The sequence below is a fragment of the Aethalodelphis obliquidens genome, unplaced genomic scaffold, assembly GCF_003676395.1.
Source record: "Aethalodelphis obliquidens isolate GAN/ISIS:26980383/991018 unplaced genomic scaffold, ASM367639v1 scaffold75, whole genome shotgun sequence".
NCBI lineage: Eukaryota > Metazoa > Chordata > Mammalia > Artiodactyla > Delphinidae > Aethalodelphis > Aethalodelphis obliquidens.
In genome coordinates this window covers 4,262,295-4,289,171 of record NW_020838019.1, presented here as the reverse complement: position 1 = coordinate 4,289,171, position 26,877 = coordinate 4,262,295, and the positions used below count along the sequence as shown (strand labels likewise).

Here is a 26,877-nt window from a genome sequence, read left to right as displayed (position 1 = left end):
CACATGCGGTGGAGCGGCTGGGCCCGTGAGCCATGGCCACTGTGCCTGAGTGTCCAGAGCCTGCGCTCCGCAACGGGACAGGCCACAACAGTGAGAGGCCCGCGTACCGCGAAAAAATATATATATATATTTATATACAGTTTTATAAGAAAACGATTTGCAATAGTGCTTATTACTGGGGTTAAAATTAAAAGCACAAATTTACACTGGATTTGTTCCTCAAGTTAAGTATGATACTATGGCAAAGATAATGATTTAAATTAATTTGCATTGCAGGAACCTAACATATTGAGATCCCTAAACAAATACAATATTAAGTAATCATTAAGGAAATCATTTCTACTGAATGATGGCAGTGGAAATGAGGACTGTCTATTTTTTCCAATGCTTCTGTAACAGTTTAAAATTACCTTATCTTTAACAATGGTTCTACCCTTAAAATATGATGAAACAGAATATTCAAGAATTCTTCAGGATCTAGGAGAAAATAAAAAATCAAATAAGTCACAGACAAGATTTCTAAATCATTCTATTTTTTCTTTATAACAGTCATATTCCTATACAGAATTCAATTTCATAATCAATATTATTTCCATTAAAAGCATAGTTCTCAAGTTTTCCTAACAAACTACAAAGGATATTTAAATGATATGATAAAGTATTATGTGCCAATTTTGTTATAACTTTATTATATTTCAAAGGGTATAATAATTCACATATAGGGAAATAATTTTAATTTCTTTGGGAGGGGCTTAAGATAAGTGTAATAAAACCTGATGTATGACCTTATCTTTCCTGTTACTTAAATAATTATCAAGTCTGTAACTATTATAGCTAGTATGCTGTTAATACATTCAAAGTCAGGAGTTGAATCTCTGAGTAAATTCATTAGCTATGAATAGATTAAAACACTGTCTCTGACCATAAACTTAATCCTAATCAGCCATTTGTAACTCCCTTTATAACAAGGAAGGCTAAGTGAGAAATGTGGATGACTCAGTGCAACTCTTCACCCCTGAAAAGAAAACAACTCCGAATATCATCGCTGGACGGAAAGATCTCCTTATTTATTCATAATATACTAAAACCAGCCAGCTTCTTAAAGGGGTTCATTATTCCACATATCACTCACTTTTAGAAGAGAGAAAGCATTTACAAAAAGAAAATTGTACATCACATAGAAAAAAATTATATTTTAATATATAATCCCCAAAACTACACAGATATAACATTTCAGCCAACAATTTAGCATTTATGCTTTCAAGTTATTTTTAATGCCTATCCTATAAATTAAAACAGTCACCTTGGGCTTCCCTGGTGGCGCAGTGGTTGAGAATCTGCCTGCTAATGCAGGGGACACAGGTTCGAGCCCTGGTCTGGGAGGATCCCACATGCCGTGGAGCAACTAGGCCCGTGAGCCACAACTACTGAGCCTGCGCGTCTGGAGCCTGTGCTCCGCAACAAGAGAGGCCGCGATAGTGAGAGGCCCGCGCACCGCGATGAAGAGTGGCCCCCGCTTGCCACGACTAGAGAAAGCCCTCGCACAGAAACGAAGACCCAACACAGCAAAAATAAATAAATTAATTAATAAACTCCTACCCCCAACATCTTCTTTAAAAAAAAAACAAAAAACAGTCACCTTTTTCTTCAGAGGTAAATCCTGATGCAGCCTCAACTTTTTCAAGTATTTTCCTCAGTTTCATAATCTTTGTTGCACATACGTATCCATATCTATGTTAGTAAAAAACAATTAATATTAGCAAATATATTAAATTAATATAACACATTTTTTATTGAAGGACAGTTGGCTTACAATGAACATAACACATTTTGATAATCAAATATTTCTTATGTAACTCCAGTGTGTCATAAATTAGTAAGCTTAATAAGTATTTCAGAAAATACAATTATAAGCTTCTTCTTGAGGTTTGAAAATTTTAAAATCTATAATCAGAATTATCTCAGACACTATGATAACCTAAAAATAACTATCATATACTAATAAAAGAAAAAATATTTTTCATTTATGATGACTGTTTTTTTAATACTATTTTACTTAAGGAATTAAAACATGTACTTTATAAAACAGGATATACAATTTTGAGAGAGAATCCTTTTAATGTACTAAAGGATGAAATAGCTACCAAGGGGGATGGAAAAGGGCAGTGATAAGAAAGTGAAATTCTAAACTCTGCAATCAAACCAGTCATCATAACTATGACACTTTCTCTTATCTTTCTCTGAATACAGGATACATTCAATAAGCTTCCTGTCAATCCTTGACAAAATTCTAATTCTAAAAATGGCTTCAGAAGACAGCTTAGAGGCCACCATGGGCTTCATAAGAGCAAGTCAGAACCACCTAATCTTGATATCCATTTTTCATACCGGCTATCCACTCACTCATTAGCTCTTTGCAGCCAACATATATTGAGCATCTACCACTTACATAGTAATCTAACCTTTCAGTCACTGGGAATACAAAAATGAAGTCACTGGGAATACAAAAATGAATAAGGTGAAAAAACAGGGTCTCTGCCTGCGAGAAGCTTGAAATGGAGAAAGCACGTGTTTCAGTACCAAGTAAAACCAGTCAGCTATAATCTAGATATGACTGCTGCAGACACAGGGAATCTTGATCAAAACAGGGCATCTGACAAGCTTCTTGCTGTGGACAGGGTGACAAAGTCTGACGAACCATGATTCTTGACTGGTTGGACAACAGTATTCAAAGAACGTTTATTAACGGACTTACAGTGTTTTGGAAGGAAAGAAGGAAGTGGTAACATGCCTTAGAGCTTTGGATTTAATCTGTCTTGTTCTAGTGTCAATCACTTGGGGGGAAAATAGACAGTATGTTTAAATTTTGCATTTATACAAATATAATACAAAATAACTGATGTAAAACTCAAGATTCATAATTATCTTAAGGGGGTAAAAACTACAGTTATTTTCATCATTACAGAATTCAAAGAAAACAAAAGATACAAGTGGGAAATTTATTCACCTATAATATACTTTCCTAGTCATGTTATATAGTAGGTCATTCCAAATGCTCATTATATTTCAGTGTTCTGCATTTTGGGGTCAAAATCTTATATCAAACTATTTTTTATTTTAATTGTTAAATAATAAAAGTATGTCACAAAATTTAAATTTATCTTAATGTGGACTTTAAATTACATAGTTTGCTCCCTATATTCCTAAAAGAACAGATTTGTTTTGTGATCTATGGCCCTGACTCTTCATAGTTTAAATTTTACACTGTGACATTATCACACATTCCTCCTACCACTTAACAAAAGTCCTTACTAGATGTCTTGTACTTATACCATTACAAATTGCTTCCTGTGGCCAAAGAAAGACATACTTATAATTCTTAAACTAGGAGATAACCAAAAACATCACCTTTTTAAGAGAAGTGGAGGGAGGCCTAAATATCTTCCTTTAACCAAGAAATGTGTTAATAAAATACATCTTATTTATTTCTAACATAAAACTATTAAATACTTGCTACTCTATAAATAAAAATGTCCCTTGCTGCTATTCATTCAGATAAAATTAAGTTTAAGAAGCCAGATCATACCGATTAAACTAATGAGCATGATTACATTAGGGGTAGTATTGAAGATAAGAATCCCAAATACCTTTATAAACCTACTGTAATTGCTGAATTGTAGTACACTCTACCAAAATGGTTTAATCACTTCATGGCATACACTATGTGCTACACTTTGGCCAGATTTAAAATGTTAAAGAAGTAAAGACAGTACAACGGGACTTCCCTGGTGGTGCAGTGGTTAAGAATCCTCCTGCCAATGCAGGGGACACAGGTTCGATCCCTGGTCCGGGAAGATCCCACATACCACGGAGCAACTAAGCCCGTGCGCCACACTACTGAGCCTGTGCTCTAGAGCCAGCGAGCCATAACTACTGAGCCCGCGCACTGAAACCACTGAAGCCCATGCGCCCTAGAGCCCGTGCGCTGCAACTGCTGAGCCCACACCCCGCAACTTACTGAAGCCCGTGCACCTAGAGCCTGTGCTCCGCAACAAGAGAAGCCATCGCAGTGAGAAGCCCATGCACCGCAACAAAGAGTAGTCCCTGCTCACCACAACTAGAGAAAGCCCGTGTGCAGCAATGAAGACCCAATGCAGCCAAAAAATAATTAAATAAATAAAAAAATAAAATAAAAAAATAAAAGTAGCAACAAAGACAGAACAGAAATCTTCTTAAAAAAAAGACAATACAAGGACCGAAAGTTAAAAAAGATGTTAATACATCATCGAGAGAACTAATTCTCTCCCATTTCTCATTAAAGGAAAGCAGGGAATAAATTAATTACTGTACCAAAAAACAGCACCTAGGATACCACCTAAAGGCAAAAATAACTATCTTCTACTTACATTCTCAGAGGATTAACGATTTCTGTCCTCAGCAGCTCTTGAGTTTCACTATAATATTCTACGTCATTCTTTTCTTTGGGTCTAAGTAACACAGTGTCCAGAACAGAACTAAAAGCAAACAAGCTGCAAAATAAAAAGAATATTTTTCCTCATGCTGTAAATGTACTAATTTTTGAGAAACCCATACTAAAAAGAATATGAAGAGAAAAATCACAAACTCTGGAGAACAAATAACATGCAAATTAGTGTTTTTTATTAATATAGGTAACCAAGACCCCTGTCAAGGTTCCCATGGTTCATGGTTCAATCATCAGGGCCTAGAGATCCTTAAGGAGAATACTAATATCAAGAAGGCAAACTATAGATTGACAGTGTTAAAGGATTAAAAATACACCTTCAGTACACTGGAAAACTTCTTTGCAAAAGCTGAAAGAAGGCCTACAAATCTGAGTCAAACTACAACAGAGGAGAAAGTTTGGAAACTAATTTCCCAAGGCAAACACATAGCCAATATGTAACCCACTCTAGATATTATACTTCTCTCTCTCCACAGCCCTTTGCAGAAATCTGAATTCCTTTAAATGTCAAAATCACTTGTGAGTGACTAACAGCAGTGACTTGCTGATATCAAAGAAAAAGAAAATTTGGCTAAACAGATTTTTATCAGAAAATCTGAAGAATATTACATCAATTCTTGCTTTTGTCAACACCTCTGAGAGACAAAGTATTCTGCCCCAAAAATGGCCCACCACTTTTATTCTTCTCCCTTGTCTTTAAAATTTTAACATCCCATTAACTTCCTAATTCTTACAACATGGCTGTACAGAGCTGGCAGGTTATGCTCAGTTTAACTGGCGATGTTCTTGGTTCAAGCTTCAGAGTGTAAAAATTCTTGCCATGTTAAATTGTTCTTCTTTGGAACAAACTACATATACGAGGGCAACTGTGCTTCTACTGAAAATACTTCTTTAAAATGAAGTAGTTTTATGATTGCCTCTGCCTAGTAAAACAAACACACAAGCCAGTCAATGGCTTATGACAAGTTATTTCATTTGTGCACAAAGATCCTGTACTTATTCTCTTCAGTCCTATGATTTCCCACATATCCTCAGAATATCTGTACCACCTGTAACACTATCATTCACCTCTTATCCATCATTCACTGCATTATTTTTTATATTAATTTTTTGGATACAGGCACATAAGGCAACATTCAGTAGCTTCCAAGGAGTATATAGTGAAATACAAATCTCCCTTTCTCTCCTGAACCCCAGCCCCCAGTTTCTCCACCCAGAGGCAATTAGCAGTTTCTTTCTCTCTCTCTTTCTCTCTCTCTCCGACACACACACAAAGAAACACACACACCAGCCCCCATGGCACTATATTCCTACTGCATTAATTTTAAACTTACCAGAATAAGGTTGAGTCTAAGTAACAAGAATTGTAATGACCCTGGATACCTTTCTTCTTTCCAATCATTATCTCTAAACCTTCTTTTTCCATTTTTGGTGGAGTATTTTCTTCTACTACTTCACTTAAGTAGCCTCCAAATGCTGCAAAGATAAAAATGAAAATAATTCTTTTAAACTATTATAGCTATGTATTCCCATACATATTTCTTCACTTAAAAATATCTCTTTGGGGCTTCCCTGGTGGCGCAGTGGTTGAGAGTCCGCCTGCCGATGCAGGGAACACGGGTTCGTGCCCCGGTCTGGGAAGATCCCACATGCCGCGGAGCGGCTGGGCCCGTGAGCCATGGCCGCTGAGCCTGCGCGTCCGGAGCCTGTGCTCCGCAACGGGAGAGGCCACAACAGTGAGAGGCCCGCGTACCGCACAAAAACAAAACAAAAAAAAAAATCTTTTTGTAGTTTGATGCACAATTTATTACCCAACTTAAAACTAAGTTAAAGGTAGGTTTTGGTTAATCGTTATTCAGCTTGGCTTATAAAAAATACTAATGTTCGTTTTCAACCTTACTTCCTCCACAATTTAAAAAACATTTTAGAGTATCAAGTAACATAAAAAAGCATCTGCCAAGTAAAATATTTTGTTCCCCAAATATCTTATTTGCCTGAAGATGTTCCATTTTCAAGTTGGAAAAGAAAACAAAAAATTCCAAAGCACTACTTCAACTGTAAGAAAAATTGTTTTTCATAAAGATGGCTTTCCTATTTATACCTGTTTAACCCTCAAGATGTTTCACCACAATTATCCAAAACTGGAAAGGAACCGTATCAGGAAACTGCCACCTACTATAAGTGATGAGATCTGTCGTTCATCAAGCAATTAAAACTACTTCTTATAATAATGCTGACTTCTTGATAAGACATGCTTATTGATGTACTTGAACAATACAGAGAGAGGAAAATCAGTGCCATAACGAAGGCCACATTTCAATCTCTACTTCCTGGGTTGTTGAAAATTAAATGTCTGTAATCAACAGGAAGGGGAAAATAAATCCCACTATTTCTCAATTTTTAAGTCTCAAGCATGGTTTCCTGGCTAATACTTTTTCTAAATGTCCCCTCTTAGGATAACTGTAACTTTCTCATACACCAAGTAATAATTTTTTTCTGATTTAAAAGCTTGATGAAAACTGGCAGGAAAGAAAGAAACACTGTTTACTACCAACTACTGCAAAATGACATGAGGTCAGAACTAGAGTCATTCCAGATTGATGAATAAATGAAAGGCACACAAATACCTAAAGAGTTACAGCGTTCGATCTGATTGGAAACTGGCTGCAGGGACGCAAACCTAGAGTCTGGCCGGCAGCTCTTCAGTTTAACAAACAGCGCCTTCTTCAGGGCACAGGTGAAATACCGAGTACCCCTAAAGGTTCCATCTGTACAGCCTGCACACTCATCTTCCTGAAAAAGAAAAAGAAAAAAAAAAAGCTTAAACATGCATTATTCTCCATCTTGCAAAGATGGTATACAAAGAACTAAGACTTGTTTCAAGTTTACCCTTTCTTAGAATTCTGCTGTCACACCTGTATTGAGAACTCCATCAGGAAAAAGGGGTTGACTAATCAGTGTTTCAGCCCACAGCTGACGATTTGAGAAATTAATGCCTTATTCCAGCATAAAATCTTCAATGTATTTCCCTTCAGAATACATGTTAAACCTTCCCTGGTTAACTGACTTCCCTGCATCATTTCCAAAAGCATTAAAACCAGTGGGGACAGGAGGCCAGAAGGGGCTGTTTATTTTAACAACCCAAAGAGAAAAATAGCATTCACTGGCCTGTAAACCAACAAATAAAAAAGCAAGAAATATATTTAAATAAAAGCTAAATGTACTCAAATTCTCTTTCTGATTATGAAATGTCAAACAATATGCTTTCTAATCTCCAAAATCTTTCCCTCTACCAAAGATCTCAAAAGGTCACTAAAAATGGTGATTAATCTTAAAGTCAATGATAGAAATATTAGAACTGACTGCAGGAGGGAGGCTAAGAAAAAAGAAAAACTGATAACAGTTTGCTTTCCTTACTGCATTCTGTTTAATATAATGAGCCTAAACATATTAGCCTAAAAATCTACTTTCATTCCCTGAACATAGATCAACTAACATTAAGAATAAGTGGATCAGATGCTTAATGGGTGGCAAAGGATGTCGGGCAGCGTGGTAATAAAATTTTTCTCTAGTGATGGCTTTGTGGATAAATAAAATATTTCACCAAAAAGCAAAGCATAGGGAAAGATCTGTACAAAACCCCAGACAGAAAAGAAATGCAATTTTTCGGTGAAATTAAATTACCAGTTCTAGTCCAGCCAGTACTTCATTGAGTCCTGGCGGCTGACCAATCCAACGGATTACCCCATAGAAAGGAGGATTCTCTTTAACCTCGGCCAGCGAGCCCACTTCCAGGCCATGTGAGTTACCAGAAGATACGGCCAAGGGTGGACTCTCCTGCACAGGTGCATTATTTAGCTCTCCCATCACAGACTGAACGGACAGAGAGAGCGGACTGTGGCTAATACTTCCATTGGTGTTGGGCATCTTTGTCAGACTAAATGGTAAAGAATGAAATCTGTTCTCGCTGGATAGTGAGTTCATGGAAGGAGGTTGCAGTGGTGGTGAAGCGTGTCCAAAGTCTGGAGAGATCTCCGTAAGCGATTTTGCAGGGTCTTCAGCAACTATAAGAAATTATTCTTAATTAGAGAAATTTATTCAAGAATATTAAATATGCCATACATCTCTAAAGATTAATATATACATAAGTCCAACTGCCCACCTGACCTCTTCTAGTATGATTCTCATAAGCATCACAAACTTACTACCTCCACGTCAGTGTTCTTGATTCACATCCCCACCTCCAAATTTTTCTTCGTCAGTAAATGGCACCCAATTATTCAAACCAATAAAATATGTTATCGATTGGAATTGTATAGGTTATATTCTTTGTCCAAAATACAATTAAGTTACAAAAACCAATACAAAAAAGAGAGCAAAAAATTTAAGAAAGATGCTTCTAAATAACAAATGAATCAAAGAAGAAATGATAATGTAAATTTTTAAAATAAAGAAAAAAACACTTGAACACAACTAAAGTAATACTTATAAAAGAAATGTATAGACTTAATAGTTCATTTTAGAAAAAAAGGAAAGGTAATTAATAAACTCAGCATACAACTTAGGAAGTTAGAAAAACAACAGAATAACCTCCCCAAAAGTAGTCAAGAGGAAAGAACACAAAAACAGAAATTAATGAAAGAGAAAACAAACATCCAATAAAAAGAACCAAAGCCAAAAGCTGTTTCATTAAAACAACTAATACAGTTGCCAGGCAGGTACTGCAAATCAGTGTGGAAAGAACAAACTTCTTAATAAACGGCGTTGAGATAATCAACTATCCATATTTTTAAAAAATTAAATTGGACTCCTCTGTCATACTCTACACAAAAACAATTTCCAGATGTCTTAAAGAAAAATGTCAAAGGCAAACCTACAAATTTTGCAAGAGAATATAGAAGAATGTTCTTTATGACTTTAGGGTAGAGAGAAATATCTTAAACATGAGTATACAAACCAAAAAGGAAAAGACTGACAAATATGACCACATTAAAATTAAGAGATACTTGTCCATTAAAAGGCATCATAGCAAGAGTAGAAATATGAGCCACAAACAAGGAGAAGATACTTGTAATCCTTATTTCTGACAAAGGATTAGAATTCGAAAAAGGTCTATAAATCAATTTTTTTAAAAGACCAGAAAAAAATAGAAAAAAAAAATGGGCAAAAGACTTGAAAAGGGAGCTCACAGAAAAAGAAACCTAAATCACCAACAAATCAGTGAAAAGGTTCTTGCCCTCACTAGTAAATACATAAAAGAGAGTCAAAATCAACATGAGAGAGCTTTTCAAAAGGTAAAGGTCTTAGAACATTAACTGCTGGTGAGGATGAGGAGTCAATGATACCCTTACACAAAGCCGATGGGAGTGTGAAGTGGTATTAACTATTCCAGGAAACAGTTTGGCATTATTTAGTAAAGGAAAGATGTGCATATCCCATGTACATCTAGTAATTCCACTCCTAGGTACATACCCTAGGCATGGGTAAGAACGTTAATAGCAGAGCTGTTAATAATGGCAAGAAAATAAAACCAATTCAAATGTCCATCAGTGGTCGAATGGATAGTTACATTGTGGTATATTTAAATACCATATTTCACAGAAATGAAATGGAATGGAACGCAATGCTATACAGCAACAAAAACAAATAAATCATCATCACATACTACAACTTGGATGAATCTAGAAACATAATGTTGAGGGAGGAAATTACACAATATACATACAGTCTGATTCCTTGTATATAAAGCTCAAAACCATGCAGAACTAACAGTACGCTGTTTAGATGGACAAACTCATAAAGCGATAATGAAAACCAAGAGAGCGATAAACACTAAATTAAAGACGATGGTAGCTCAGAGGAGAGTGAAAAGAACAACACCAGGAAGAAGCGCTGAGGGGATTTCAAAGGGAATGATAATGTTCTTTGCCTTAAAGTGGGTAGCGACTCCATGGGTGTTCACTGTACTTTATAACTTATCCATTTAAGATTCTTTACTGATGATACTTAATCTAAAAATTTTTTAAGTTATTATTTTCTTTCCCAAACCTTCAACCCCCCAAGCCCAACACTCAGTTCCATACAGCAAGATCTGTTGTTTCTACTTCCAAAATATACCTCAAATTTGTCCACCCCTCTTACCCTCTACCATCATCTCCCCAGTCAAAGCCACCATCATCTTTCACCATGCAACCAGTCTCTTACCTGGACTCTCTGTCCCTCTTCTCGCCCCTCTCCAATCTAATTACCATACCACAACTAGTGAGATCTTTTTTAAAGTTTAAAGATCTTACGTGATCTTGTATCATTCCCTTGTTTAAAACCATCAATGGCTTTCCAGTACCTTACAATAAATACTAAATTTCTTACCAACACTTACTGGATCCTAAATGATCTGGCTCCTACCTACCCCTCCAAACTCATTTCATACACCTCTTTTCCTTGCTTACTCTGCTGCAGCCACTCTGGCCTACTTCCTGTTCCCCAAATATAGTTTCTCACCTCAGGACCTCTGCCTTTACTATTTCCTCTGCCTAGAATGCTCTTCTCAAGCTCTTTTTCTGGAAGTTTCATTCACATCATCCAGATCTCAACATAAATATCATTTCCTCAAAGACTCTTTTCCAAACCATCTCTGGAGCCAGCTTCCCACCAGCTGCTATCACCTTGTTCATTTCCTTCATTGCACATGTCACAGTTAACCTTGTCTGTCTGTCATTTATTGTCTATCATACCAACTAGAATATAAGCTCCCTACAACGAGGAACTTTGTTAGTCTTTTCCATGGTTGGATCCATAACACTTGGTGTAGCCAAGTGTTGAGCCAATACTCAATATTGAGCCAATACTCAAATATTGAGCCAATACTCAATATTTAATTTAAAAAATTGAATAAATGTTATAAAGAATAGCCTTTAAAATGTGTAAGTAAAACAACTACAGATATGATGTTCTTTTACAAGTAAATTGCTTCTATTTTCTAATTTAAGGATGCAGACCTACTCCATACAAATTTCATTACTTCATATGTCTTTCTGACCAGTTAGAAGGTTACTACATTAATCCAGACAGCAAAAAACAAAGGAAAGGATCTGAACTAAGGCAGTGGTTTCAGAAATGAAGAGAGGGGAAGGATTCTAGTGATATTAAAGAGGAGGAAATCCCTAGGACTTGGTGACATCTGGATGTGACTAATGAGAGAGAGAGAGGAAATCCAGGATGAAGCAGAAACTTACATTTTAGGCAACTGGACTCATGTCTCCATCTCCTGGCTCCGTAAAAACGTAACTCACAAGGCCATCAGCGACTGCCACTGGCTAAATCCAACGGGTTTTTGTGTGGTCTTTATCTTATTTGCCCTCTCAGAAGCATTCGACACTGGTGTCTATTAGCTCCTTGGCTTGTTGGCCTAATAACCTCTTGTTTTGCCCACATCCTCTGGTTACCTTTTCTCTGTCTCCTTTGAAGACTTCTCCTCCTCCCAGCCATTATGCTCCTCAAGGCTCAGACTTCAGCCACACCCTCCATCCCTACTTTCTCCATAGGTGATACTATTCACAGGATTTTAATCACCACATACGTGAAGGCAAACTACAAATTTATTTCTCCAGCTCTTAACATCTCTTTTAAGCTCCAGATCTGCATGTGCAACTGCCCGCTTGACAAATCAACTCTGGGAAGTTTAAAAGGCTCCTCAAACTCAACATATTCAAAGCAAATCCATCACTTTCCTCCACAATCACCTAATCCATCACCTTCCTCCATCATCACCTACATATGCAGGCCAGAAAACTAGGAGTCATCACTCACATCTCTTTCTTCCTTACCTCTCACTTTCAATCTATCTGTGAATCCTGTCAATTCACTTCTGATATCTCATAGCCATCCACCTCTCCCCATCCCTTCCCCAACAAGTCTAGCCCCAGCAACTATAATCTACGGCTGAGCCTATCAGCAGCCTTCAATGGTGTCCCTGCATTCACACAGCCCCTGCTTCAGTCCACTGTCCACCCTGCAGCCACAATCATCTTTTCAAAAGGCAAACCCTGCAAATCCCTTGCAAAATCCTTCAGTGGCTTGCCATTTCCTTTTAATAGGATACACCAGGCTCCACGTGCCCTGGCCTTGTTTGCCATTCCATTCTCATCTCATAAGATGTTCTATCTCTCTGTTCTGGCTACTCTGGCTCTCTTTACTCCTTGGCAAACACCAGCTCCATTTTACCACAAGGCCTTTACATATGCTGTTCTTTCTGCCTAAAACGTTCTTCTGCCCCATTTCAATTTGTTATCTATCACTCCCCTGGTAAATCTAAGCTCATGTCACTTCCTCCTAGAAATATCCCTGAGCCCCTCAAGTAAAAGCATCCCTTAATATACTCTCACAGCATCATATGCCTTCATTATACCCATCAAGACTGCAATTCTTCATTTGTGTCTGGCACACAGTAAGCATTCGATATATACTTGTTGAACAGAGGAACAAAAGAAAAAAGAATAAACCAGAAGAAAGTGATGTCCCAGAACCAAGGGAAGGTAGAGTTTTTTAAAAGTGGTATCAAAAAAAAGGATATCAAGATAGTAAAGTCTTTAAATGATTCAACTGATTCTAGAGATCTTCTACCTTAAACAGATCAATGAAGTGCAGAGAACAAGCTGCTAATACATTTTCTAAATATTACATTAGCCTTAACAGCAGTGCAGCTCAAATTGTGTACAATATTTTAATTCAGCAATATTAATAAAGAATGGTCTACTCATTCTGTTTCCAAAAACTATCTATATTGGTGAAAAAGTCATTTTTTCTCTAGTGAGTTAAAAGGAAAGAATCATTATAAAGAACACTAAAATTATAGATTACCTTCATCAATATACCATGAATTTTTTGATTTGGATTGTGGTTGTGAGTCAACAGAAGACCCATTTAAGGTATAAAATAATTCAGATCTGTTCCTATTTCCAGGGTCTGAGGTAGATCCTATGGAACAAGAAAAGTTCCTTTTAAAAATAAAGTCAATATGATGTGAAAGTTTTTCCGTAAGAGAAAATAGTATGTATATGGTGTTAACAATTATTTGCACAACCAACAGATGTATACAAACACAATATATTTTATTAGTACCTTCAGCTTTTAAAATTTTGGTAACCATTTTTGCAGTGTCAAAAAGATTCTTCAGCCCAAGAAACAATATAAGAGGAGAACAGGAGTTAAGTTAAAAGAAAAGCCTGCTTTTTTTTTTTTTTAAACAAACTGCTTTAAAAAATCATTTCACGTACTATGGCTTATTTCCAAATGTCAAAATCACCATTCCCCAATTTCATTTAACGAAGCTCTTGGTTCACAAACTTAACATATTATTTTAAAACGGTTGCCCTCAAAAGAAGGCAGTCTTCGAATGTATATAAATAGATGCATAAATTAAGTTTAAAAGATTTAAGGTTTAAACATTTTGGAATTTAGTCAACAAATCCCTTGCTGAATTTCTTCATGTCTCTGAAAAAGTGAAGCAGTATTATTTCTTATACATTAGATTTATTAAATGTAAGAAAATTTACTGTGGCTATGCCACAGACACATCAAGACATTCCCCCTGCCTCATTACTAAAAGGACATGCTATCGTTGAGAGCAGTGGGGTCTGAAGAACCTACAACAAAATCTGATTTCTTTTTCAATTTAAAGCAGATAACTTTACACTTCATACCTATAACTAAGATCTGCTACAACATAAGTAGTACACATATCTTAAGAAAATCTTTAGGCTATTCATATTTAAGTGAGAGTAGCAAATTGGTGCTAACCTATCTAGATCCATAGGTTAACATAAAAAATACCATCTATCACTTATATATTCTATTAATTCTACATCTCCCGGGGTCCAATGTCACATAAAATATTTCTTAAAGTACAATTTCCTTTTAAATAAGCTGAAAAAGTTTTCTTCACTAGATAATTGAGGAAAAAATATTCTTTTCTTAACCTACATCTGAGTTGAAAATTCTTGCAGCTTTTTAAATTAGCTGTTTAGCTTGTATAACTACCACCCTATACATCTATGAAATATGTGGAAGCTAACCAAAAAACAACTAAAAACTCCACATGTATTGTAAGGGAGTCTCTGGAAGAAAGACAAAAATTTTTGCTTAGTGGTTTGGAATTTAATTTGTGCCACCTCTGTTAGCAAAATCCACATAATCTCTAGTATATTTTATCCTATAAACATTATCCATAAATGATTATTTTGTACAGTGTGACTCTAAACTATATATACAAATGTTACAAGTAGGGAATTCCAAAAACCAGCGTATATGGACCAGAAAAAGACACAGGTCCCCACAGGAAACTTTTCATCATTTAGAAAAGGTTGCGAACCCTTGGCTTAAGCAACACCATCTATAAACATTTTTTAGTAAACTACTAAAAACGTTTGCAAGAAGAAAGTCTACGTATACATTAAGGAGTAATACCTTTTAACCTTTTTTCAATGCTATGGCAAATAAAAAATCATGTAAATAACTAAGAACTGTATTCTATTAATCCATACCTGTAGCCTTTGGTTTATTATGACTGGATGAACCTTTGTCCCCAACACCTCTTGACATAAAGGCTAGTTTGGGAGGCCTCCTTTCCTGTGTAACGCTATCTGAAACAGTAAACATGTTTTTTAAAGATAAAAGCAAATTCTTATAGAAGAGAAACAATTGAGCAAATAATGACAATAACAACAACAATCCCTTTCCAATGAAAAAACAGAATTTTCAGAGTAGTTTTACAAATTCGTCAAGGCCATAAAAAGTACTGAAAAAGATCATACCAAAAAAAAAATCACTGCTGTATTTCAAAACATAATTTCTACAAGATAATACACCCCAAGTACAATTCAGCTATGTGCTTTAACTTCTTGAAAATTTAACCACTTTTAATCAATTTTATTTGATATGTTGAAACACCACCAAGAAAATCTTACTCAGTTTTTTGCAGGATTTCCCAAATCAGTATCCCCAGAACACCCCTGTGTGTTATGAAGTGTCCCACTCTCAAATATCTCTAGAAGATGCTGAGATAAACAGACTTCTTTACTGCATAACCCCAGAACCTTTAATATGCTAATATGCATTGTGAATCTCTCAAAAAGGGATATAATAAACTTATTTGATAATGTTTTTGGTGCCACTCTACTTAGCATCTCAGATTAATATATTTCATGGGACACAGATTGGAAAAAGTCTGGTTAGGTATATGTATCAGTTTTTAAAAATATATATACATGTTAAGAATAACACAAACACATATACATATAAGAGAAAAAACACAGAGAAATACACAAATGAATAATGCAGAAAGCCAGAGATAAATAGCAACAATATTTCTGAAGAAAACACTTAAAACTGTTTTGAAAAATTGGTGCAATAATTTTGTTTTTGATACAAAGACTACTTTAAACCTTAAAGGCCAGTGATTTTCATAAGATATTCACAAAAACTCATCAAGCAAATGTAGAAAAGTCAGTCTGGAAAGTTTTCCCCTGGAAAGTTCAACATATCCGTGGAGTCCAACATGACACTTAAGAGTCCTACCTGATAAAGCTATGTATCAGCAAAAACAATATCACCCACAGTGGATTTTTGAGAACAGAAAGAGAAAAAGAGGGAAAGTTTTACATTTTAAACACAAGGGCTATTTTTTTTAAGAAAAAGGAAATAATATTGAATTAATTATATATAAATGATGCTTGGTAACTTTTTTCCACAGTTGGAGGGGGAGAAGAATGCATTATTGAACTATATCTTAACTGTCTCATAATGTGATCAAATGGAATATTATTTTAGTTCAAAAATTATACTGAATAACCATGTGTTTAACCAAGTGATATAGTAAATGTGAGGCTATTTACCAATATTTTTATGATGTTACCATTCCAATATCTCTAAATACCACATGTGACAGCTACTGTGAAAGTAAAACTTCTTAGTCACTGGCAAAAGTTTCCAAATTACAGCATACAAATTGACTAAAGAAAACTAACTCCCACTATTAACTGTAATTAATTGCATGTAAGTACATTTTGAAAAGATCTTCACATGTATACCATAATCTATATACACTATACAGTTAGTGGTGATTATAATAAAGGCAGAAAATGGTCTTAACTAAGGCCGCCTGGCAGTACCAAAAGGCCAAATGGATGAGCCGGTGGTGACAACTCTGATGGTGATGCTAGGGGAGCGCTCCAAGGGTTAGGAATATGCAGGGCACTGGAGTTGGAAATGGTGGTTAGCTTCTGCCAAAGACTTTGTCATGGGGGAGGTAGGGGCTCAAATATCAACTTTGAGGAATAGGACAGTCCTGCAGAATTCTATGCAGATAAAGGGTCACATGCCATATCTAACTTGCCCTCCAGCAGTTACATACCAACTAATTCTTTCCTTATCACAACTGTATTCATGATCCAAAATCAAAGGCTTCCATCTTAAATGAATTTTAAGAGATTACCATCTCAGGAAAAGGCAAGTATGAGAAAGTAAACAAAGTAAGGAATAAATTTGGCAGGCAATTTTGTGAGATTAAAACAATCCTGATTAAAAGATATTAAAAGAGATAGCAAGACATGTCCACCAAACGGCATGTATAAAATGTTCATAGCAGCCTTATTTGTAATAAACAAAAGCTGGAACAATGCACTCTACAGGAGAATGGATAAACAAACTGTGATCTGTTCATGCAATGGAATATTACATAGCAATAAAAAAAGAATAAACAACTGATATACAAAACACCATGGACACTGTGTTGAGAAAAGAAATGAAGCCAAAAGCACCCATTATATATACACAGCAGGAGTGCATTCAAAATGATAAAATTAGAAGCCTGCCCATCACTCTTATCGATTTAATCAGAAAAAGAAAAACCTCTGGAAGAAATTTGGGTTGGAAATCATAACAATTAACCAGTGAACAATAACAAACCACAAGAAATGTCTGTGGATTTGAATGACCCACTAAATTGAGAAAATTGCTTAACTGAGGTACTGCTTAACATATTCAGCCACAAGAGCATAATTCAAACCCAAATGAGAATTTAATATCCATGGAGAAATCTACTGAAGAAAATGTAAGTTTACTTGGGTACAATGAAGAATTATAAAACCCAATACCAAACATACTATACACAACAACAAAGCAAAAATCTCCTTACAGTGAGACTACTGATCAAAGTAAATATTTTCCTTATATTTTAGACAATTTTATATGAAAAATTGTTCAAGAAATCCTGGAAGGTCCATAGAGATAACATCAGGGTTGCATACTGTGATCTAGTGCTTCAAAATAACCTTTTGGCTCTAATTGTCTCATATGAGAGAAGTCCTGCCTATACAGACAACATTCAGGGTGATTCAGACTGACAAATCTCTACAGAAGGCCACTTGGCATTATCTATCAAAATGTAAAGTACACATACCCTTTGACCCAGCAAGTCCACTTCCAGGAAGTTATCTTTTTTTTAAGATCTTATAAATATTTTAATGTAAATATGAGTATAATATATCCCATTTAAATACTCAGAAAAGTATATTGATGGCACACAAGAAAAATCTACAGATGACATGATATTGAGAGAGACAAAACACAAAAGGACAGAATTAGTATCCAAAATGATCTGAAAATGGAAGACTGGATAGTTCTAACGACATGAAGTTAAACAGGGACAAATGTAAAGTCCTGCCATGTGTCCCCCAAATCAACCATACAAATATAGATCAGAAGCAGAAGTACATGTGAACAAAATTGGGGATTTAAGTCAAGCGTAAGTTCAGGAATCATTAATTCATTAGTTTATAAGTGCATTCATTTAGTCAAGAAATACTACTAACTCCATGCAAGGAAGGCATTACCGTGTCTCTGGGAATATAATTCAAACTGTGACAGGGCAGTCCCAAAATCTTTTCTTCCAAAGTCCTGTTCTATTGCAATAATTAGTCTACATACAGACTACGGTATTCTGTTCCCCTCTAGGTGTCCAAGTGTGAAGGTGTCTTTAACAAACCAGGTCTTATTCAGAATATCTGGAAGGCATGCGATATGAGAAATGGCTAAAATGACTCAAACTATTTAGGCTGGAGAACAGAAGATGTAGGTGTCAAGGACACTCATCTTTGAATATCTGAGGGTTGCTACAAGGAAGAGGGGCTGGATTTGTCCTAACTTCATCCCCAGTTAGAACTAGAATCAATGAGGGAAGTTATAGGGAGGTAGAGGTAAGCACGTATCCAAGGAGAGACTTTTTCACAATTAGATCTTTCTAAAATGAAATACTCTAATTTTCTTCAGGACAAAGTGACTCTTCTATCAAATGAACACGTAAGTAATGTTTTAGCTATACTGGATACATGCAAACTGAAACATACATATGACATTACTCACTGAAGCATTGTTTATAATAGCAAAAGACTGAAAACAGCCTTAATGCCCATCAGTAGGGGACTGGTTTCAAAAAATTGATACATTTTGGGGCTTCCCTGGTGGCGCAGTGGTTGAGAATCTGCCTGCTAATTCAGGGGACACGGGTTCGAGCCCTGGTCTGGGAGGATCCCACATGCCGCGGAGCAACTAGGCCTGTGAGCCACAACTACTGAGCCTGCGCGTCTGGAGCCTGTGCTCCGCAACAAGAGAGGCCGCGACAGTGAGAGGCCCATGCACCGTGATGAGGAGTGGCCCCCGCTTGCCACAACTAGAGAAAGCCCTCGCACAGAAACGAAGACCCAACACAGCAAAAATAAATTAATAAATTAATAAACTCCTACCCCCAACATCTAAAAAAAAAAATTGATACATTTATAAAATGAAATACAATGCAATAATTTAAGCAAAAGATTAAGTATGCAATTTATGTACTAATATAAAATGATCCCTATGATCGATCTACTGTTAGCTTTTTTTAAAAAGGGGCAACTTACTCTTCTGGAAAGATAAGTTGGTGTACTTTTTCCTATTCCTCCTGATAAGTACAGCTAAAAACTCCGGATGTAACATATAAAACAAAACTGAGAAGCCTCTGAAAGGCAAAGAGGAGAAGGCAGATGAGCTAGGGAGCACAGGACCTAAGGAGTGACACGAGATTTCCCTGGGTTTTCTTATTGCCTCATATATCCTAGACTTAGAGCTGAAGAAGGCAGCAACCTGGAAATGCCAACGGGGAGAGGCAAAAGAAACCCCCAACAAAGGTATCCTCTCATTAGTCAAAGAATGAGAAAAGACAAACCCTAGTTAGACAGAAACTTTCAGACAATAATCACTCTATTGCAACCAAACACAGCGGCCACACCCACTCCAACAAAGGCCAAGTGGGGAGTCTGGACTTCTGCCTCCACCTGACCATAATGAGGTGACACACACACCTTGAAGCGGCAAAAACAAAGTTTAAATATGATCTAGAATCTCAGAATATAATACCCAACTGTCCAAGTTTCAAATAAAAATCACTCATTATACCAAGAGCCAGGAAGATGCCAAAAAGAATTTAAAAAGACAGTCAATAAATGCCAACACTGAGATGACAGAGATGTTAGAATCATCTGACAAAGATCTGTAAAGCAATCATGGTAAAAATGCTTCAATAAGCAATTACAAACACACTTAGGAAAAAATGAAAAATAGAAAACTTTTTACATAAAAGATAAAGAGAAAGGAATATTAGCATACCACTAAACAAAGTCATCAAACCACAAAGGAAGAGAGCAAGAGAAGAAGGGAACAGAGAAGAAATACAAAAACAGCCAGAAACACTGGACTCCATAAAAATCTAAATCTTTTGCTTTGTGAAAGACTCTGTTAAGAGGATGAAGAGATAAGCTACAGACTGGGAAAAAAAAAATTTGCAAAGGACTAGTGTCTAGGATATATAAAGAATTCTCAAAATTCAACAGTAAAAAAGCAAATAATCCAATGAAAACATGGGCAAAAGAGATGAAAACAAAATTCACTAAAGAAGATACATAAATGGCAATCAGTACATGAAAATAGATATTCAACATCATGAGCTATCAGGGAAATTCAATTAAAACCGTAGTGAGATATGACTACACACATCTCAGAATGGCTCAAGTAAAAAATAGTGACCATACCAAATGGTGGTGAGCATGTGGAAAAACTGGATCACTCATAGATTGTGGATGGTAATGTAGAATGGTACAGCCACTCTGGGAAAGTGTGGCAGTTTCTTAAAAAGCATGCAAATACCACATGACCAGAAGTTGCACACCTGGAAATTTATACCAGAGAAATGAAGACTTATGTTCACTTGTGTTCACTCTACACAAATGTTTATAAGCATTAGTTATAACAGCTAAAAACTGGAAACAAATCAGATGTCCTTCAATGGGTAAACTGTTAAACAAATAGTGGTACAGCCATAACATGGACTGTAACTCAGCAATAAAAAGGAACAGACCAGTGACACACACAGCATGGATGAATCTCTAGAGAATTATGCTGAATGAGAAAAGCCAAGCTCAAAAGGATTCTTGAAATGACAGAACTGTAGAAATGAAGAACAAATTAGTGGATGCCAGGGTTAAGGAGAGGTTGGGGACAAGACGGGCAGTGTGACAATAAAAAGGCCACATGAAGTATCCTTGTGGTAATGGGAATGTTCTGTATATTAACCATATCAATGTCAACACCCTGGCTGTGATCTTACACTGTAGTTGTATAAGATGTTCCTTTGGGGAAAACTGTGTAAGGGGTACACAAGATCTCTCTGTATTATTTCTTACAACTGCATACAAATATATAATAATCTCAAATATTTTTAAATCATGTATCTGACAAAGGGCTTATATTCAGATTTATAAGAATTCTCAAAACCCAATAATAAAAATAAATTAACAAGAAATTGGCCAAAGATTTGCATAGATGCTCCACCAAGGAAGATATACAGATGACAAATAAGCACATAAAAAGATGTTCAACATCACTGGCCATCAGGAAAATGAAAATTAAAGCTACAACTAGATGCCACTATATAGCTATTAGAATAGCTAAAATTTATAAGACTGACCATACCAAGCGCTGGCAAGGATATGCAAAAACTGGGATTCTCACACACTGCTGCTGGGAATGTAAAATAGTATAACCACTTTGGAAAGACCGTTTGGCAGGTTGCTGTTGTTTTGTTTTGTTTTTAAAGTTCAACAATCACCTACAATAGTACCAGCCATTCCACATCTGGGTATTTACCCAAGAGAAATGAATACCTATGTCCATACGAAGACTTATACATGAATTTTCATAGCAGCATTATTCATAATAGCCACAAACTAAACAGAAACAAGCCAAATTCCACCAACAAGTGAATGAAAAAACAAAATGGTATATCCTTATGCCTATAGGGAAAACACGCTGTCTTTCCCTTTGTTCTCATGCTCACAATTTTGACACTTCTGGCCACCAAATGTGTGAGGAGTTTTCCCACACTAAGCTGTGACACCAGCTGGTGTCCTACAATTCAATTTGGTTCTGACGCTATCTACCTGGGGTTAGCGGCAAATCCCACAAGTTAAGGGCTCAGTCCCAAAAGACCGTAAGCTTTGCGGTAACCTGCAAGCTCTCAAAACCCCATACTATGGGAATGTTTATGGAGACTTCATCAGATAGGCATGCTTGATTACTAACTCAATTTCCAGCTCCTCTCCCCTCTCCACGGAATGTGGCTGTGGCTGAAAGTTCTAATCATGGCTTGGTCTCTGTAGTGACCAGCCTCCATCCAGGAGCCCACTAAGAATCACCTCATAAGAACAAAAGACACTTCTATCACCCAGAAAATTCCAAAGGATTTTAGGAGCTCTGTGTCAGGAACCTGGGTCAAAGACCAAACATTAGCAAGACTCAGGGGCAGACACATATATATATATTATACATTTATATATATTATATATACATTATACACACATATAATATATATAATGCATATATATAATATATATTATACATATATAATATGTATTATTCATATATAATATATATATATTATTTCTCACTATAGAATGGAATACTTCTCAGTAACAAAAGGGACACGTGGATGAGTCAACAAATAATTACGTTGAATGAAATAAGTCAGACCAAAAAAAAAAGAATACATCCTGAGTTACTCCATTTATATAAAATTCTAGGAAAATGTGAACAAATGTACACTGACAGAAAAAAGATCAATGGTTGCCTAGATTTTGGAGGATGGGACACGCAGATGGAAGGAAGCAAACACAAGGGGCATACCTCGGGGTGATGGACATGCTCACTATCTTGACTGCGGTAAAGGTCTCACTGGTCTACACATTCGTTAAAACATAACAAACTATATACTTAAAATATGTGCAGTTTACTGTATGTCAGTTAAAACTCACTAAAATTGGTAAGATTATAAAAAGAAGGTACAAAAAAGTGTATAAAATATGCAAACACTGAACAACAAAGAAACGAATTAATCAAGAAGGATGCAGAAGATAATTAGGTAGTTGGGGGGCAATGCTAGGAGGAAAAGGTCTCATACACCCTTTGAAAATTCTGTGCGAACATGAATGTACCACATAATCTGAAAAACAAAATTAGTACTACATTCCTAACCCCCAAAACTAAAAAAGACAACACAGATTGGACTAAAAAAAGCAGAAATTTAGGGGAGGCACTAATTGATATGCTTCATCACAACAGGTTTAAGAACCTGAATATAATGTCAAATTAGATTATGTTAGAGGTTTTTAACATTTAAAACAGTAACAAACGGGACTTCCCTGGTGGCACAGTGGTTAAGAATCTGCCCGCCAATGCAGGGCACACAGGTTCCATTCCTGGTCCAGGAAGATCCCACATGCCGCGAAGCAACTATGCCAGTGTGCCGCAACTACTGAGCCTGCACCCTAGAGCCCACGCGCCACAACTACTGAAAGCCGGAGCACCCTAGAGCCTGCGCACCACAACTACTGAGCCCACACGTCACAACTACTGAAGCCCGCACTCTCTAGGGCCCGTGTGCTGCAACTACTGAAGCCCGCATGCCTGGAGTCCATACTCCACCACAAGAGAAGCCACTGCAACGAGAAGTCCAGGCACCACAATGAACAGTAGCCCCGGCTCGCCACAACTAGAGAAAGGCCGTGCACAGCAACGAAGACCCAATGCAGCCAAAAACAAATAAATTAAAAAAAAAAAAAAACAGTAATGAAGAGATGAAAAACTCTTAACAGGCTGAAGACTCCTGCATTTTTAGTCAATGGTATTCTTCAGAAGCCTACTGTAACAAGCAACTGAATAGGATGAATTCTTTCCTAATCTCATCAACTGTTCAACCACTTCCAAAAAAAATTTTTTAATGCTGTAAATAATTTTGTCCTACGAGTGAAGGTAATAGGGCAAGAAAAAAAACTAAGAAACTAAATGAGATTATGACTATTTTCTTCTCTCTCAAGAAATGGGTGTTAATGATGACATGAAATATAGATGAAGACCTATTTAAATAAATGAAATTAATTTTCGTTTAGACAACTTTGCTTTTTAAAGTCTATTTGCAGGCTTTATTTTGTTGGCAAAAAAGTATAATTGGTGTATTATGTAATAAAAGCTGGTATCATTCCTAATTATCTTCTATTCATGGTTTATGAAAATCAAGGTTTAAAAGAAAAAAAAAAAGCATTCTTTGCCTTGCCTGTCACACTGCTCTGAGAGCCAGTAACAATGACAATGATTGCCACTGATCTATAAGATCAAAGTTTGCCTGACAAGTGATTCCTAAGAGATTCATGTAACTAATTTTGATTATTTTAATCTTACATCACTATTTAAATAAAATGTAATTGTAAATGTTTTTGAAGATAAATACTACTAAAGATGAATTCTTTGTGAGGTTATATATAATTCCATCACAAGAAAAATAGAAATGGTAGCTTTTTCTTTTCTTTTCTTCTTAAGTGCTACTGTAGAACCCAAGATCATTTACATTTCAAACCAAATCGAGATATGGAAAAAGTATACAGAAAGAAATACAGCTCTGGAGTTGGAAAAAAAGGGGGTGGGGGCATTTCAAATCTTTATTCTACGGCAAACTGAGAAAAACACAATTAATTATACATAAGCCAACCTCATATTTCAGGTATCTTTTTCTTTCTTAAATTATAATACTGAACTAATGATTTCCCCAGCCTCCCAACTTACTTGATATAATGAATTATATTTAGTTGTAAAATGGAAAATTCAAAGAAATTCAATTAAGGTACGTAAAAAGGATGGTTATACTAATAAGGTTTTGAGCTTTCAAAAGTACCCTTTGGACATTTAAAACAAAAAAAAAAGGTAAGAAAGAAAGAAAAAGAAATACCCACAGAGATATTTGATTTGGTAAGACAAGTTAAATTACATTTATCCATGTGGTTCTGGTGAGACAATATTAGCATAGAGTTGATTATTCCTGTAAGAATAAATAATGAAAGAAAATTGATTTTACAAGGGATTCCCCTTAGCTATCCAGCAAGTTATTATAAAATTAGCATAACTCACAAAATTTGCTTATTAGGACAGGGCTTCTCAACCTCGGCAAGGCTAACATTTCAGACCAGATCTTTTTTTGTGGAGGGCTGCTTGCTGCATTGTAGGATGTCTAGCAGCATCTCTGTCTCTATCCCCTAGATTCAAGCAGTACTCCTACACCAGATGCGTTGATCAAAAATGTCTCCAGACATTGCAAAATGTCTTCTGTGGGCAAAATCACCACAGGTGGAGAACTACTACTGGCTTACAACTAAAATGACCTTCTTATGAAGGTTTTGTACTAATGCTAAAAGTAAAAGTAAGGGCTTCCCTGGTGGTGCAGTGGTTGAGAGTCCGCCTGCCAATGCAGGGGACACGGGTTCGTGCCCCGGTCCGGGAAGATCCCACATGCCGCAGAGCGGTTAGGCCCATGAGCCATGGCCGCTGAGCCTGTGCGTCTGGAGCCTGTGCTCCACAACGGGAGACGCCACAACAGTGAGAGGCACGTGTACCGTAAAAAAAAAAAAAAGTAAAAGTAAAACAAAACAAAAAACTTAAAAAATTGCTTAACATACCAAAAAAAAAAAAAACAAAACAGTAAACTGACAGTCTAAAAAGAAAAAACTGCAATGGATACCAATGCATGGATGATTCTGATGTTGTAATTGGCAGATAAGAATTGTAAAGAGGCTATTATAACTGTGCTTAATGAAGTAAAGAAAAATATGCTTACAGTGAAGGAGAAGATAGGGATATCTCATCAGAGAAATAAAAACTAGAGAAACAAAAAAAGGAACTGGACGGAAAGTCTTAAAATACTTTTAAAAACTTAAAAATACAATATCTCAAAACATAATGTATTGGATGTGTTAAAAGCACAATGCGGATAAAAGAGGGGGAAGTGAATAAAATTGAAGGTAGAACAATAGAATTATCTAAAGAACAGAGGGACTAAAATTTGAAAAAAAATTAACAGAACCTTAAGGATAAGGGACAATACCAAAAATTTTGACATATATCAAATTGAAGGTACAGAAAGAGAGAACACTGAAAGGAACAGAAAAAACATTTGAAGGAAAATTGGCTAGATGTTTCCTACTTTGTTAAAAATATAAATTTACAAATCCAAGAAGTTTAGCAAATGCCAACCAGGATAAAGATGAAGAAAATCATTCTGGGCACATCATAGTTAAATGCTGTAAGCCAAATATAAAGTCTTCAAAGCACACAGAGAAAAACAACATATTACATTACATACAGGGTCACAATGATTCAGGCTACTGATGACTTTTCATCAGAAACTGTGAAGGCCAGAAAATCACAGAAAACCAACTTTATAGCAGAGTTCTATATATACCCAAAATATCCTTCAAATATGAAGGCAAGATAAAGACATTCTCAGACAAAGAAAATTAAGAGAAATTCATTTCTAGAAGACTTCACTTCAACAAACACCACAAGAAGTTCTTCAGGATGAAGGAAAATGATAAATAGATGCACAGATCTTTTAATTCTTTAAAATATAAATGATTATTTCAACAAAAAATATAACATTTTCTTGTACATTTTTAAAGTACACAGATGTAATGTACATGACAATTAATAGCATAAATAATGAGGAAGAGGTAACTAGATTTACATGGTTACAAGGTTTCTACACCTTATACTGATGTATATAATTGGCACAATATTAACCCGAACTAAACTAAAACATTAAGGATATATACTATAATCCCTGGAGAAACCATTAAAAGCAATATTACAATGAAATATAGCTTTAAAACCAATAGATTAATTAACATTTTTAATTGAAAATTAAAATTTATCAAATAATCTACCAAAAAGGTAGAAAATGACTATAAGAAGAATGAAAAACAGAGGGA

General features: G+C 35.9%; 1 protein-coding gene across 5 annotated transcripts in view; it reads right to left on the bottom strand.

Annotated features, from left to right (window-relative positions):
- Positions 1-26,877, bottom strand: part of CYLD (CYLD lysine 63 deubiquitinase) — a 62,075-nt gene that overhangs the window by 13,780 nt on the left and 21,418 nt on the right. For all 5 annotated transcript variants that reach the window (XM_027092226.1, XM_027092229.1, XM_027092225.1 and 2 more), the window contains 8 exons: positions 15,025-15,123; positions 13,343-13,459; positions 8,168-8,547; positions 7,111-7,276; positions 5,818-5,959; positions 4,407-4,529; positions 1,640-1,731; positions 411-477 (listed from right to left, as the gene is read on the bottom strand). In XM_027092226.1, coding sequence (XP_026948027.1) covers positions 411-477; positions 1,640-1,731; positions 4,407-4,529; positions 5,818-5,959; positions 7,111-7,276; positions 8,168-8,547; positions 13,343-13,459; positions 15,025-15,123 — 1,186 coding nt within the window. The remainder of the gene's footprint in view (positions 1-410; positions 478-1,639; positions 1,732-4,406; positions 4,530-5,817; positions 5,960-7,110; positions 7,277-8,167; positions 8,548-13,342; positions 13,460-15,024; positions 15,124-26,877) is intronic.